Source organism: Diprion similis, chromosome 3 (assembly GCF_021155765.1).
Source record: "Diprion similis isolate iyDipSimi1 chromosome 3, iyDipSimi1.1, whole genome shotgun sequence".
Taxonomy (NCBI): Eukaryota; Metazoa; Arthropoda; class Insecta; order Hymenoptera; family Diprionidae; genus Diprion; species Diprion similis.
This window is the reverse complement of record NC_060107.1, coordinates 1,132,667-1,148,622: the sequence shown is the minus strand read 5'-3', so window position 1 is coordinate 1,148,622 and position 15,956 is coordinate 1,132,667. Positions and strand designations below refer to the sequence as shown.

At 37.6% G+C, this 15,956-nt stretch overlaps 2 protein-coding genes across 2 annotated transcripts; both read left to right on the top strand.

Moving 5' to 3' along the window:
- Positions 1 to 511: 511 nt before the first annotated feature.
- LOC124416817 lies at positions 512 to 2,251 on the top strand. Its single transcript, XM_046898169.1, has 5 exons — positions 512 to 801; positions 1,009 to 1,142; positions 1,229 to 1,573; positions 1,675 to 1,942; positions 2,026 to 2,251. The coding sequence occupies exons 1-5, from the start codon at positions 752 to 754 to the stop codon at positions 2,129 to 2,131; spliced, it is 903 nt and encodes a 300-aa protein (XP_046754125.1). The 5' UTR covers positions 512 to 751; the 3' UTR covers positions 2,132 to 2,251.
- Positions 2,252 to 3,024: 773 nt separating this feature from the next.
- LOC124404255 (RE1-silencing transcription factor-like) lies at positions 3,025 to 8,242 on the top strand. Its single transcript, XM_046878237.1, has 8 exons — positions 3,025 to 3,067; positions 3,959 to 4,279; positions 5,211 to 5,366; positions 5,436 to 5,596; positions 6,272 to 6,538; positions 6,629 to 6,869; positions 7,580 to 7,804; positions 8,012 to 8,242. Exons 2-8 carry the CDS (start codon positions 3,959 to 3,961, stop codon positions 8,240 to 8,242), a joined length of 1,602 nt encoding a protein of 533 aa, XP_046734193.1. The 5' UTR covers positions 3,025 to 3,067.
- Positions 8,243 to 15,956: the final 7,714 nt, after the last annotated feature.

Genomic DNA, 15,956 nt, shown 5'->3' with positions numbered 1-15,956 from the left:
ATCGTAACTTTTTGGTATACGAATACAGCTAGACTGAATATAATTAACGTCCTTGGGTCGCGAGCCATGCTTCTCCAATAATAAGTTTGTCATCGAAAAGACCAGAAAATGTCTGTTACCGAAACAGAAATGGAAGTAAACAACAGAAAAATAAAGTTTTTAAATCAGTCAAATAATAAGAAGGAACCGGAATTTTAGTTACCGAACCGCGGAATTTCAAATAATTTTACTGCGGCTCGAATAGTTCTTAATTCTAGCACCGACAGCGCTAAAATCCGGATCCTCTGGTGGCGCCACGTTGAGTGTTAACCAGCAAACTATAGAATCCTTCTTATTTCTGGGCTGGAATTTCATGAGCTGCAAAACGTATCGCAACAGCAGCATTTCCCACCATCCAAGCATTCTGATTGGTTGATCAGCCCAACCTAACCTTAATGAACTAATCAGAATGCTTGGATGGTGGGAAATGCTGCAACACGTTTCGAGTTTCGATTCTCGTCATCTCGCAAGCTGTGTGTACAAGCCGACAAACGTCAAACGTGAAAAAAAGCAGAGAAGTGCAACAAGAAGTGAATGATATAAATGTGAAGTCGTAAAGACATGATAATTGGACTCTGCACGCGTGAGAGAAATTGGAGAAACATGATACCCTAGCCTTGTAAAACGCCTTTGAGTCAATCAAAGCCCTACGGCGTGCGAAATAACGCTGTTCCGAATCTTTGACATAACCTAAAAACCACAACCAGCAGTCATGCAGAAAGAACCGAAGCCGGGTGCGCTGAAATCTAACAGCGCAAAGAAGTGAGTTGCGATTGTTAATAATCACTTTCGCATTAGTTTTAATCAGCTCGAGAAAATTCTCTCAGAAGTGAAAGAGACTGTTATGAATAATATGTCGTTTGTTTACAATGAAATCCATGTCTCGGGCCATGCGTACCAAGAATACAGTGTTTGCAGCATTTCCGAATTCAAATCACATTTGCCACTCGGCAAATTTCCTTTTTTCAGAACACGAAATCCTGGCACACCTGAGAATCGCTCGCGGAACTCATCGCACGATGTCACGATTTCAGCGTTGAATCGCACAACGAATTTCCGACACAGAACTACTATGTCTTCTAATGATATAATGATTCCCCCAGGTAAATAAAGGGAAGCTTTCGCAAGAAGTTTTTTCAACTGTTTCGTCTGACTCCTCAAGCCGTTGATTAATTATTTTCTGCTCTAGGTCTGGTGACGAAAAGACGCACAGGGGCCGCGGCCAGACTCAACATGACTTTAGCCCAGCCTCCGTCACAGGTTCCTATGAAAGCGGAGCCCGAATATCCTGAAAATGAGCTAAGTCTTCTCTACGATAAGTACCTGCGAGCTACAGCGGCTGAGATTCTAGTTAAGAAGAAAATTGCTGAAAAGGAACATGCGATGACTGATCAGATGGTTGCCGTTTCAAGCGAGAGACAGATTGCCAAGGAAAAGGCGGAGGCGGCCAAACTCAGGGAAAGTGAATTGAGAAGCGCAAATGTAATGCAAGGCAGAATTGACGCCCAGATGGCGGATATTACCGCGTGCTTTGGTAGGAAAAAGAAACACGAATAGCGTGATATTCAAATTTATCGGTAGGAGAGAATAAACCTTGTCCTGCAATTTAAAAAAACGTAATTTATCAATCCACAGATGACCTTCGCAAAAATAAGGTGAAGGAAAAATTATTGGACCTAAAAACGCTGCTCGAACCGTTAGACGAACTGCAATGCCAAGGTATTGTCATTCCCAACAATCCAGAGGACAGCTGGGAGTTTTTTAAGAGCCTGGAAGACATTGGCGAGGTATTGAAGTGCATGAGGGAGTCAAACGGCAACAAGGAATCCACATACCGAGATCTTGCGGACGGATTAAAGAGCTTGACCGACAAACATGCGGAAATCGAATGCGTGAAAAAAAAGTACAATGGCTATATACGATACGTTTAAAAAAGCTTATACGAAAATTGCATAACGGATATTCACATTCATTGTTCGGTTTCAGATTCGACGAGACTCTCTGCGGACTCCAAGTTCTCGTTCTAAAGGAAGCCTCTGCATCTCTTGCTGACAGCGATGCCGACGTTTCCTGCAACGTTCTAGCTGACTGACATTAAAAGTTGATTTCTACCTGTCTCAGTGCGTGTTCATACCGATGAAAATTATTCAAATATAGCTATTAAGAATTTAATATTATATATTTTGTACAAATTCTCCTTTTATAATAAATTATGTCCAGTATTTTCTCCGTCGAATTTCTTCTATCGCAATTATCATACACCTTGTGCATATCTAGAGTTAAAAACTGATTTAAAATGGGCCATGATACGTCTGTATAACATCTTGTTGCTCTTGTATTGAAATACATTGAAATAAAAAAAAATAAAAATACAAAATGGTGGTCGACGTTCGGATATATCCTTAACGAAATCAAGATTGAATATAATTAGTGATGAAACGAACACGTTTTTCCCACCGGTTTCATTCGTATAGTAATTCAAAAGGAAGTATTACACACGAAATTCGCCGTGCGAATCAATCGACACTCTAATCGAGTCTCCCGCCCGCTGCTTCAACGGTGAAAAGAAGAATACCGCAGCGATAGAATGACGAAAAAGGATAGAAATCGCCATTTTGGTGGATTTTGCCGGGTTGGCGAGGATCGCGGGCGCCATCCGGGTCCCGCGGATTTCGCGAAAAACACATTATATTTTGCGCAGGCTCACCGTCTCGCCATATTTAATTTTTCGTTAATTTTTGCAAACATTTGGTAAGAATAAACTCGATATAGTGGCAAAAAGATGTCAGGAAAAAAATCGTTGGTTTTGAAAAAAAAAAATTTTCAAAAAATGAGCCATTTTTTTCGCAATTCTCACATTATTTTTAAACATTTTTACTGCGTGGAATTTTATTCTGCGCATGGAAAGCAATTTTGCCCAATCATAAATAGGGCTATTGTGGGGGGATAGAGTATGTTAGTGCATTTCATACATTTGAGTGTAATGGTAACCAGATAGAAGCAGCGAGAGGCTACCGGCCGTCAGCACGTAAATATACAATATATATATTATATTAAGCCTAATTTTGCAATAGAACATCTCCGCGTGATCTACATCCTTCTGCATGTCTCAATTTACTCTCGTCTTTTATCGCTTGCACCAAATTCTCATCCTCTCTCCCCGCGCTCCGCTAATGTTGGGGTTGAAATTTTCACCCCTGACGTCACTAGCCCTATACCTCGTCAACCATCCCTCACCATACACATAATCCGACCCTGCATCCCCTGCCTATATTCCTCCTCTCCTCTCCTCTCCTCTCCTTTCCTCTCTCCTCTCCTCTCGCCCAGCATCCCTCATCTCAGCCCTCTGCCGCCACCTCTCTGCCCTACCAACCCCGGCAGCCCGAGACCGCAGACACAAAAACAATAACAAATCGATTCGAGAGGATGGTCGGGGATTTCGGTGTTGGGTTTTGGGTCGGGACCTCGCTGAGGGCGGAAGGGAGGCGAATCAGGGCGGGAAGGGGATGAAGCTGGCTAATTAAGCTCTGGCTCTGTAGTTTTTCCCTGTCAAATTATTCCTTCCCTTTGCTTTTTGTGCTCTAAAAAATTTTTTCAAAATCTTTCATTTTTCACAAGTTTGTATACACAGTCTCGTACGACAACAGCTTACATCAGAATCGATAATAAATTGCAGGAAAAAACAAAAATATCGTCATCGACTTGTCACAGAAGCTTATAATTAATATCGATTTCGTATCAATTATTGTACAAATTTCTCCAGCCATTGTAATTGTTCAAACGATTCAACAATTTCTACGAGAAACTCATTAATTTCCAAAAAACGAAACTACGGCATAAACTATACGCCGAAAAATCGACTAAACATAGCATGAATGTCCCCCGAATTAACAAAACGTTAAAATTGAACCATTCGAAGATGGAATATGGGATCTGGAGTCTGCACGCCGCGGGGGGACTGTGGGGCGATCCGCGGCTCGCCCGAAGACACCCGATCCTGGGTCCAGGGGGTCCTGGAACACCCGGGGCAGCCTTCGCCTTGAACACGCTGCGGCGTCCGACGGACGGGATCGCGATGCCCGTCGCCGCGAACAGCCCCGCTTATCGAGCCATGGAACTGGTGACCAGGACCCTTTCGACGACGGAGCCGATGCAGGCCGGGGCGGCTCGGGAACCACGAGACAACGAATCGAACATCGAAGGACGAAGCGACCGGGAGGACGACGAAAACTCCAGTCAGGTGGGTATCGGAGCCCGACTATAATTCCGGGGGATAAATCGGACGGAATTACCGATCGAGTTACGATTCGGGAAAAACCGTTTGAGAAAAAATCTAAAGCCAACTTATATACGTATAGTGAACGCGAAATGAACAACATTTCTGCGGTCCTAAAAAACATATCAACCGGATCAAGACACCGGAGTGTTATGCCGAATCGTTTTAAATCCGATTTCAAAAACTTTTCACAAATCGTTGATTTGTTTCATTCAAATTTGCTGAGAATCACCGTCGTAGACATGAGTAACATTAATGTAGATTTTTGAGACGGATTCCTTCCGTTGTTCCAACTTTTGTTCAACCGATCCAGCCGATTCATTTTTTAGGAGCGCGCGGGGGGGGGGGGGGGGGGGGTGAAGCTTGGACGGTTTAAAATCAAACGCATTTTTGAGTTTTTTTATTTTTGAAGAAAATGAAACCATTTAGAGCAATTAAAACTTAAGGGCTTTATTGTTTACAGGTCCTAGAACATTTTAGAATTTTGTCATTGAAATTAAGAACAAAATGGCTGTAATCGATAAATAAGTTTTAAGGATAATATCAAAATTTCAAGTCGAAAACGTCATCGTTCGCTATTAATACACGCTGTACTGCCATTTTGTTATTAATTTCAATGAAAGAATTCCAAAATGTTCGTGAAACTCTAAACAATATATAAAGCCCTTGAACTCGAATGCCTCTAAGTACTTTCGTTTTCTGTAAAACAAAACTCCTAAAAATCGGTATGATCTTAGACCTCCCCCACCGCCCCCCCACCCCTAATCGTAAGCCTCGATGGTGGTCTTTTTCCGCACGAGTGTACCCAGATAAAAACAGAAAGTAGGTATAATCACTGCAACGCAGTTAGTGGAAATCGTTGAGGATTGACGAGCAGTAACTGTTTTAAAACCAGACGGCCGTGCCACGGGTCATAGGAACTACGGAAGACCCGGGCGAGGAAAGCGACGCAGGAAGTGTGAGCAGCGGTAACGACGAATCTCGGCACTCGGCGAACAACAATCTCCACCCGAAGCTTCCGAACGGGCTGCCGTGTCTTCTCCTTGACAAGGTTCGTCCGACTCCCAGATTCCTTGCAGCATCCTTGCTGATCACTTGTCACTCGATCGATCGGTTTCAGGAAGAGGGTGTTCCGCCGGTCCTGAACAGCTGGGTACTCGGGGCTTACACGGCCATGCTGGGCCGCCTTTCGGCGGCGACGGCTGCTCTGGAGGGTTCCGAGGTACCACCGATACCTTCCGAGAGCGGATCGGACAGCGATTCGTCGTCCTGCACCGAGAAGTAAGCCGTCAAAGTTGCTTCTCGAGCCTTAAATTCGCAAAAGGAGTGTTACATAGTCCGTTATGGAGTATTGAAAGGGTTCCTTGTCGTTCAAAGATTCGTTAAGCAACCACACCTGAAGGCTGTTGATATGATGATTGAATGACGATTGATGCTGGAAGCGTGGGTTCTTGGTACTAGGACTAAATAACACGGAAATAATGATTCATGAGAAAGATAATTCATATTTCATTTTTATATTGTTATATACACGTGTGTGTCTAGCTTACTTTTTTTTATTTTCTTCAAAGTTACGTCTGTAATGAATTCCTTCCTGCCCAAAGCACCACATTTCGGTATCGAATAGTAATTAATGTTTCTCTCAAGGTGTTTATTTAAAAAACCTGATTCCAAGATAATTTGACGAATGCAATTGAATCTTAGTTTTGAAAACGAGTCTCTACAAAAAGTACGTTTTTGATTGAGTCACGGCTTCAAAAAGATAAATGTTCAAATAAGAAGTCTGCGAGAAGCAGGAGGTCGCACATGGCACTGTATGTAGATACTTTTAATCCATGTTCAAACCCAAGCAAACGTGACGAACATGAAAAGCATGAGATTACAGCTCAGAGATAAAAGTGGCAGTCCAGGTATCCGCCGGACGTAAGACGAGCATCCTTTCCTTTCCTTCTCCAGGTCTCGAGAGGTGACGAGAGCGGGTCGCGGCTACTCCTGCGGCTCGTGCGAAACGGTTTCGGACACGCGGCCAGCCCTTAGAAAGCACATAGCCGATTGTCACCCGGCGATATCGGCCCTGACCGGAGAGTCTCGGAGGTGTCCGGCGACCGGATGCGACTTCGCGAGCGGAAGTCGATGCGAGATGGAAACCCACGTGGCGGCGCACGTGGCCCAAGGCATGTCGCCGACCGGGAAGAAGCGCTCGCTGGCCCTTCAGCGCGTCAGGTACAGGTACTTGAGGTTTCTACGAAGCTTTGGAAGCTCCCGGACAGCCCGGAACTCACGGTTACCGCAACTCGCGGTCTTTCACTCCAGGTACGAGAGGGAGGAGTATCGCTGCTCGATGTGCTCCTACGCCTGCACCATAGAGAAGGCCTTCCAGAAGCACCTCAGGGCTCATGCCAAGGGTGCGGCACCCGAGACAAGGGTCAGCTGTCCCGTCTGCGGGGCCGATCGGACCTCGGAAGTCGACCTCAGCCGGCACATGCGGAGGCACCGTGACGATCGGTACTTCTGCTGCGATATATGCATCTTCAGGACGGTGCAGCTGAAAAAGGTGAAGTCAATGCTTTCGCTTCGTGTCTTCTTCTTCTTCTTCTTCTGCTTCTAGTCCAGTAAAAGTGGGTCTGAATGAAAAATACTTGGGATATGGCTGCGATTTTGTGTGCAGGGGTTTTCGACCTTCAGGAACACAAATCTGAAGTGATTTTTGAGCTGCATAGCCGCGGTTTTGAGAAAACAGTAAATTTGAGATGTTTGCTTTTTACTCAATGAATGCTATCGTTAGATGAAAAATGACTGGACCATCGTGTAGGGCGGAAGATTGTACATCGAATTATGTCTTCGTATGTCGGAAACAGAGTCGAATTAACAAACTGAAAAAAAAAAAAAATTATTTCACCAAATTCCCAGGTGCCGTCGATAAGTAGAATTCCTTCTTTCTCAATTTGTTAATGCAACTCCGTTTCCGACACAAGAGGACATGATCCGATGTAAAATCTTCCGCTCTAGACAATGGACGAAGTATTTTTATCTATCGTTAGCAGTTTTTGAGAAAAACACAAAAAAAAAATCCTCAAATTTTGCTATTTTCTTGAAAAGTCGGCTAGATAGCTCAAAAATTACTTCAGATTCGAGTTCCTGAGCGTCGAGGAAAACCACTACACACAAAGCCATATCCTAAAATAGTTTTAATTCAGACCATTCTCCTTCTTCTTCTTCTTCCTCTTACGTAACTCTCTCTCTCTATCTCGCTGCTCCTTCCAGTTAATTCAGCACCGAAGGATGCACACCGGGGAGAAGCCGCACCTTTGTCCACACTGCGCTTACCGGAGTGCCAGACGCGACAACTTGAGAAGCCACGTGCGTCGCGTCCACAAGAAGGAAAACCTCTACTGCGACACCTTCAGTCCCCGTGGCATGTTGCAGATTTCGCCAATCGGTCAGACACTCAGGAGTCCAGCCTCGTCACCGGCCTCCAACGCTGGAAGTGCAAATTAGAGAGAAAATCTCGTGCACATCTCGGCGAAGTGATCCTTCGGCTTAAATTTTCAAGCCGTGAAAATCTGTCGCCGCCTTTTTTCACGGGGTTCCTTGGCTGTCTCATACTATTTCACACCAAAGAATATTCGGGATAATCGATTCACGTGTGGGACACGTCTTATCTATATTCATAACTTTATATGTATATTCTCACAGAGAGTTAGTTGGAGAAAAAGAAGGTGGAGAGCAGATACGAATAACACAATCACACAAAAAACGTGTCTTTACCGACGGAGTGAACCACCGTATCTACAGGTTTTTGGACACGCTGAATCCGAATCCGGTCTTAAAATTGCTCCATTCTCTCCAAATTTTGAGTATATAATCCTGCCTGAAAGATTCGTTTATCGATCTCGAACACTTCGAGATTTGTCGATGCACAAGTAGGGTGGAAACTCCATATATAACTCAAAATCTAAGGTTGATGGGGCAATTCTGAGCCCAGATTCGCAAAAATGCATGTGTAATCGTCGTATCTATAATATGTTCAAACTTTTCATGCCTGCTGGTAAGGTTTTTTTTTTTATCTATCACTTAGAAACTGGCTCGATTCAAGTACCTACCGAGTCGGGCCCTAAATAGGTGCTATTTTATCGAGATAAGACGAGGAGAATGATAGAAACAACTGAATGAAGTGAATCGACGCGGTAATTACAACAAGTGGCTTGTACCTACAATCGTGCACACATTAAATTAAGCTCAAGGTATTCGCGACGCGAGATTGCGAGAATTCTTTCAAATATACGGAGGCCGTTTTTTTATTGTGATTCATTTGCCAACCGAGTTAGTATTCAATACTATATACACAAAAAAAAAGTCTGGCGGAGTTTACGCGTGCAAGTTATATATTCGGGTGAATATAATTGTTCTATAACTCGTATTATACATATATAGTTGAGAGAAGTGAATTATGAATATAAATGAATATAAATATAGATATAAATACAATTTTACACGTCCTAACTTCGTCAATAAGCATTTTAACTATTAGCACGTGTCACTAGTAAACTAAACAACTTTAAATTATCGTTAAAATTCTTATTATACAATATTGTGCAATAATTACGAGGCGTAGATTATTTACAGTCAATCTATAAAAATTGACCAGAGACGTGTCGTCGATTCTTAAGAAAAAAAAAATAATTTCTGGGTGCCAAAACCGTGACAGTTTTAACTTAATTTTTTTTTTTTTTTTTCAAGATACGATATTTGAGAATTCTCACTAAAATTTCTCTTCTCAACTTTTTTTTTTTATAGCTTTTATATTTTTTTCTGTCCCAATTTACAGTACAAACGCTATAATCTATTACAAATTACGAATACCTGCGAATGCCTGAATAACACGTTATTAAAACTTACATCGAATCAATTTGAAAGATCACATAATTAAACTTGATCAATATGTAAAAAAGCGATAAAATTACTTCATAAATCGCGTCTCTGGTCCGTGGGAATGAAAGGTGAGAACGATTTTTCCCAATGTGTTGATAGATTTGAATTAGCAAGTGCATGCAACCGTCGATAATTTAACGTAAGCAAAAAAAAAAGAAAAAACGAACAAATGGATGAGAGAAAGAGAGAGAGAAACGATAAAAGGAAATAAAACGAGAAAGAGAAAATATATAGGAATAAGAAAAAAGCAAATTGATAAGTATAAAAACGAAACTGAATAACCCTTGAAATTTCTGCTAAGAGAGGAAATTTTTCAAACTAAATTCTAAGTAAAACTAAATATTTGTAAAGAATTTTTTATTCGCCTCCGGATCGTGTGATGCTATATTCGTTATGCGATCGGACGATATTATTTATTATATTATATATTATTATACATACATATATTAGTCATTATTGTATGAAAGCTGCGAGATGGTGCTAGACGTCGTAGATTGGATAAGAGGGAGACTGAAATCTAAACAAATAAAATTACGAAATAACAAGAGTCACGAGGGACGGAATAAAAATGAAAATTCGAAAACGAAAACGAAAGAAAATTTATTGGAAAGAATTTAGGCGGCAGAAATACTGAAAATGGTGGTAACAAAGACTGAGACTTAGAACTGATAATATGCCAGGGTTTTATGCGTTTATAAAAAAAAAAAAAAACCAAAATGAAAAAAAATTAAATTAAATTAAAAATTAAATAACGTCGATGGAACTGACTTATAATAGCAATAATTATAAGTCGAAAAGTATCAATACTGCTAAAAATTATATGCAGTAATTGTCGAATTTTCACCTCCGATTAAAATTGCAGGCGTTACGGAATGAAAATGACGGTGATGACAATCGTATTTAGAAAATGGCAGGATTCAGGATTCACCATCTGACAAATGCTCGCTGACATCGAGGTTGATTCCAATTCGTTTAAAATATTCTATTCTTCCCGATTCTCATTCCGGCGTCGATCGGAGAAATTCTGAAAAATTCGGCATATTTAAAAATTTATCAAATGGATGAATATTTTTTGAAAAAATATACATATATGCTTCTCGGAGCATATATTATATTCGAAATTACTAGACTAAATCACGTTATACGTATTATATCAAAAAAGATATTATACATCGACCCAATTCGAAGAGACTGATTCGCGCGTAAATTGTATAGAAAGTAAAACAAAAAAATTGGCGATATATGAATTATACAAATTATTATTATTATTATTATTATTATAATTATACTAGTTGAAAATAAAAAAAAATAAAATAAAGAAAAAAAATCATGAAAACCCTGGCAATATAAGGAAAGGTGCTATTTTTCAAATTCTTTCAATTCTCTGTATATTAAATATATTAATTAAATATAAATATATACATCTAACTAAGTAAAATATTAGCTAATACGCAACAGAATCACGTATATATATATATATACAATATGTATATGTATATACGTTGATGTGTGTCAATTTTTAATGTGTTTAATATACTTTCATCTGCATGCCCACATCTGTCTAATTTATATATACGAACACGGTGCTGCGATTTTACTGACAATTATATTATTAAACTTGTAATATGTGCATTTAGATGTGTATTTAAAATATGCATCACACCTCTGAAGCGGTTTTTATCGTCTGGCAATATACGTCAGCAAATTATTTATGTATGTATATAATATAATAACTAGTGTAGATTCGACGTTGTCTTAATGTATGTAACATATATTTATTATTAATATTATTATTGTTACTATTTTTGTTATTGTTGTTGTTTGATGTTGTTATTATTTGTTTTAGATTTGTTCATCCATTTGTACAAACTTAAATATTTGGAACATACGATTGCGTGATTAATGGTGCGCGCCAGTATACTTATTAAAAATAGACCGTTCCACGCCAAATCGAACGGTTTGTAAAATGCTAATTTTTGATTTCATCAATTTTTTGACATTGTTTAAGTACCCCTTAAAAAAGCCTTTCTGGTAAGTTTTTAGATTTTTTTTATTACTTGTTGAAAGAAAATATCAAATTTTGAAATTATAAAAATCAAATATCAAGCTCAAAAATCTTAATTAAAAACACTTTGAATATTTTTTTCTGTAAAAGCTATCTAAGCACAAAGATTTAAAAAAGAAAGCTTCAATTCGAACCATTATTAAGAAAGTTACGAACAAAAAACTGAAGAAAGATTGATTTTCTTTTTTTTTTTTAATTTGATATTTTTTTTCACAAGCAATCAAAAAAATCTTAAAATTTACCAGAAAGCCTCTTTTGAGGGGTACTGAAAAAGATGAAAAAAATTTGAGGAAATCCAAGATCTAAATTTTTTCAAGCTGTTCGATTTAGCGTGGAAGACCCCGTATATACACATATATTTAAACGAAATTGCGTGCGTGCCAATGTAACGTTTTAAGATAATTAAATTTCATTGAAGTGTATTTTTCAGGATTTCGAGAGATAATTTCTTTGCTCGTAAATGGTAACGATAAATTCACACGAATTGTTATAATTAAACTCGTACCGAAAATTGAAGAAAAATTGAACAAAAAAAAAAAAAAAAAAAAACAAACAGAAAAAAGAAGAGAAAAGCTAATCAACGAAGACACGTTTTAACCTGCATGTATGTACTTCAATTGTTAGTACGAAATTAACACTTGTTAAAGATCTTTCAATTGTTGAAACTTACTTACAATTAACCGCAATGCGTAAGCGCCTCCCACTAAATTAATATGAATGCACGGCTCGCGCACGCACGTGGAAATTATAGACATTCTGTATGTTAGTGTATTTTTATTACATTAATTGTCGCTAATGTGAAATTTTTATTTCAGAATTTAGGTGATATTGTATCATCGAATCTTACGCTCGCTTTGTTTTCAATTCTTAGTCACAAGCAAAAGTCGTTATTGTATTATTATACTCTTGAATCCTTCGAAGAAAATCGCTGGACAGTTATTTCTCACCGTAAATTGTTAGAATTTAAAGTTTATAGAAAAAGAGAGAGTGCGAGAAAGACAGGAACAAACAAACAGGATGTCAGGCAGAGATAAGATTCTTGTGTGCTCAGCAAAGATCGAGAGGAAAGCGAATTCGTAGGATATACAAACGTATAGTACGTAGTTCAATTTATACCTTCGTTATAAAATTCTAATCACGCACGAATGTTCTGCGAAAATTTTAAATCAACTTTTATTTCCGCGTCAAATATCCCGTTAACGTGTAATTCGTTTGATAAAGTAAATTTCGCGCGTTTAATTATTATAATTATACGTTTCCATAGCCGCAGTTTTCTTCAACGGATGTAATAATAATTTTAACAACAATAACAACAAAAATGATAACATTAATAATAACAATAATAACAATAATGTCTTAAAATTAATATACAATCTAAATGTGATAATATATTTACTGTTGAATTATGTAATAACAATTACCATATAATATACATTGAACCTAGTTATAAGGTGTACACGTGATTGTGTTACAAGATCGATCAAATCGGTCAATACAAAAATACCGAGCAATTTTAAAATTCGTGTCCACTTGCATATTTAATTAAGGTTAACGTTGTTGTCCCTCCAGGCTCGAGGATCGATTTGCACGGACGACGCGAGTATAAATATATTATAAATAAACGAGAGCTAGTATAATTTCCGAACGTTTTTTGCAACCCGTAGCAAAGAATTTCCGAGCACCATTCTAAGTGCATCTTTGTAATAATATCATTCCAAATCCATACATAACTATAGATATTTAAAAGTCGTAAAATTTTCTGAAAACGCGTCGTTCTTTCGCGTCGAGCCACCGGGTCGTTTTTAACAAATCGCTCATCGAATCCAGAAACTGCGTATAATTAGATATAAAACGTGTAGAATTCGCCTTTAAGCGAGACAAGAAAAAGTCAGTGCGACGATAGTTTGCCGTCGTTGTTTTTTTTTTTTTTTTTTTTTTTCATTTAAATTAAATGTGTAACAAATTATGCGTAACACGTATTATGATATAATATTATACACGAGTAAAATGAATCGACATGTGGAATAGTTTTAAACATAATATATATATTTGTGTATTTCGATAATCGTTCAACAATTAGACTCATTAGTTAATTAATTAATTAATTAATTAATTGATTAATTAATTACCGTCTGTGACGACTGCAATATAAATATAATATAACACATTGTATAATAATTATTCAAATGAATAATTATAAAATACACAATCACTTACTGTAATAGTTATGTAGAATAATATAAATTGTCGCAATTATAGTTATCATATTATTTAATACGTTACGTTTCGAAGTCGAACAGAATAAAAATTAAATATACGAAAAAGGATTAAAAAAAATAAAGACAATTGTCGCGTTGTGATTTAAGTATATACATACATACATGTATGTCTATTAGGGTGGCGCAAAAAAACCGACTATTTTTTTTTTTTTGAGTCTCGTGTGACAAAGTGTTAGTTTTTGATGTTTTAAGAGCCCACTCCAAAGGACAGTTCAAAAAAAAAATTTTAAGAGGTCGCTCCACATTTTTTAAAACGTCAGAAAACGTCAAAAATCGATTATTTAAAAAAAAATTTCTTCTTCGTTACGATATAATTTTATAGACAAAAAAGAAATAAGTTTCCGAAAGTTTCAGTTCAAAATCTGAATTTTAAAAGGTCGTTCATAATTGTTTTTCAATTTTTTGGTGCATTTCTTTAGATCTTTTCCAGCGACCTTTTAATATTCATATTAAAATTTCATGAATTTTTTCTCTTTAATTTAGTAAGAAAGAATCGATAACAATACACCACGACATGAATTAAAAATCAAACAAAATACTGAAAATATAATTTCTTTAATTTAATTCTTTGACGATTTTTGACATTTTAAAAAAATTGGAGCGACCTCTTAGAATTTTTTTTTTTTGAGCTGTCCTTTGAAGTGGGCTCTTGAAACATCAAAAACTAACATTTTGTCACACGAGACTCAAAAAAAAAAGAATGGTCGGTTTTTTTGCGCCACCCTAATATATATATATGCTATACTATACATATACGCATATATACACATATGTATCTGTGCTGTACAAGGTACATATAACAAGTACGTGTAATTATACATACATCGAAGACGCAGATCTGTCCACTCGGCTATTACTATTAATATACATATAATATATGAATAGTATACGTAATAATTCAACGACTGCAAACTGCATATTTTTTCACACATAATACATATTTTTCTATATTTTAAAGCACTCGATTCGACCAACAGATTTAATAACAACTGAAGATATTATCAGAACAACATGACGTAAAAAAAACAATTTGTTCGAACGAAAAATTTCACTTCGGGTCATTGTGCATGGATTATAAAAACGGCTGTCGCGGTTAGATAATCCTCAACTGATCTTGCGTCTTCGATTTATATGCGAACGAGTTTCTTCGCTTATTAAATATGTATCGTTCCGTCGGCGAGTCGCATTCGTTTTCATTTTACTGATGCATCGATTGAGAATAATTAGTTTTAATTTTAACTGTCGTAACGTTAGTATTAACTGAAAAAGTCCGAAAAGTTTTATTGTACGAATTTTGTTACCGCAGAGTTTGTTTCTCGATAAATGACGTGATTCGATTGGGGTAATGAATTCGGGCCGGTGACACAAATTTTTCATAAAATATATCTAGAATATATAAAGAAAATTGGCAAATGGAATTATATCGTTCTATTGAACTGATTACAAATTGGCGTAATTTTCACCATTCATACACATAATAAATAACATTCGTAACATTTGCGGATGTTCACTTTGCCCCGCCTTCAGACATGCCCCCACGAATCATATTTATATTCATACAACAAATAACGATAAATCGTTATTTCATTTACATGTCGATCGTATTTGAATGAAAATAAAGTTAATTGAATACAAAGCGAATGTCTTGATTCTTCCACCCTTTCCACACATTCTACGGATTAACAATATGAAATTTTTTTTTTAAATACATTTATTGGAAAATGAATTTGAAATTACACCCCGAAAAAGAATTTTGGTTTTAAATTTTCGCAAAATTCGCGAGAACAAAGGACGTAAAACTCTTTTTCAAACCTTTACATTCCACTGTATACGCTTAATCACCGCGACACGTTGTTGTTTGTACTGCAGAACAACGATCGCTTACTGCGAATAACGGACCAAGGACAGCTGTGGTGCTAAATTTGACCAAAAAATTCTCAACGTATGAATGCATGTGCACAATGCTTACGAAAGAAGAAAATTATATTGACTGTCGCGAGTCGATTCGAAGAATGTATGAATCTCTGTACAAGCATGATAATATTATTACATCGAACACATCGTAAAGAGAAAAAAGGGTATAAAGTAAATTGGCAGCGAAGCGGGTTGATGCTGATTAATTGAAGGGTTATACCCTAACTAATCAGTCAACTAACAACAGACAGTAAACGCCGCAGCAAGAACAATGGTCCGCGGTATGAGCCTCACACTGTTGTGAGTAAAGTTGAGTAAAGCGCAGTAAGTATACGAGTATAATAACAGATTGCGCAGAGTGCAGCGCATAAAGAATTCCGACATGCTGCTGCTGCTGCTGCTGCTGCTACGGCAGCCACGACCAAAGACGGGTGTCAAAAGATCTTCGCCG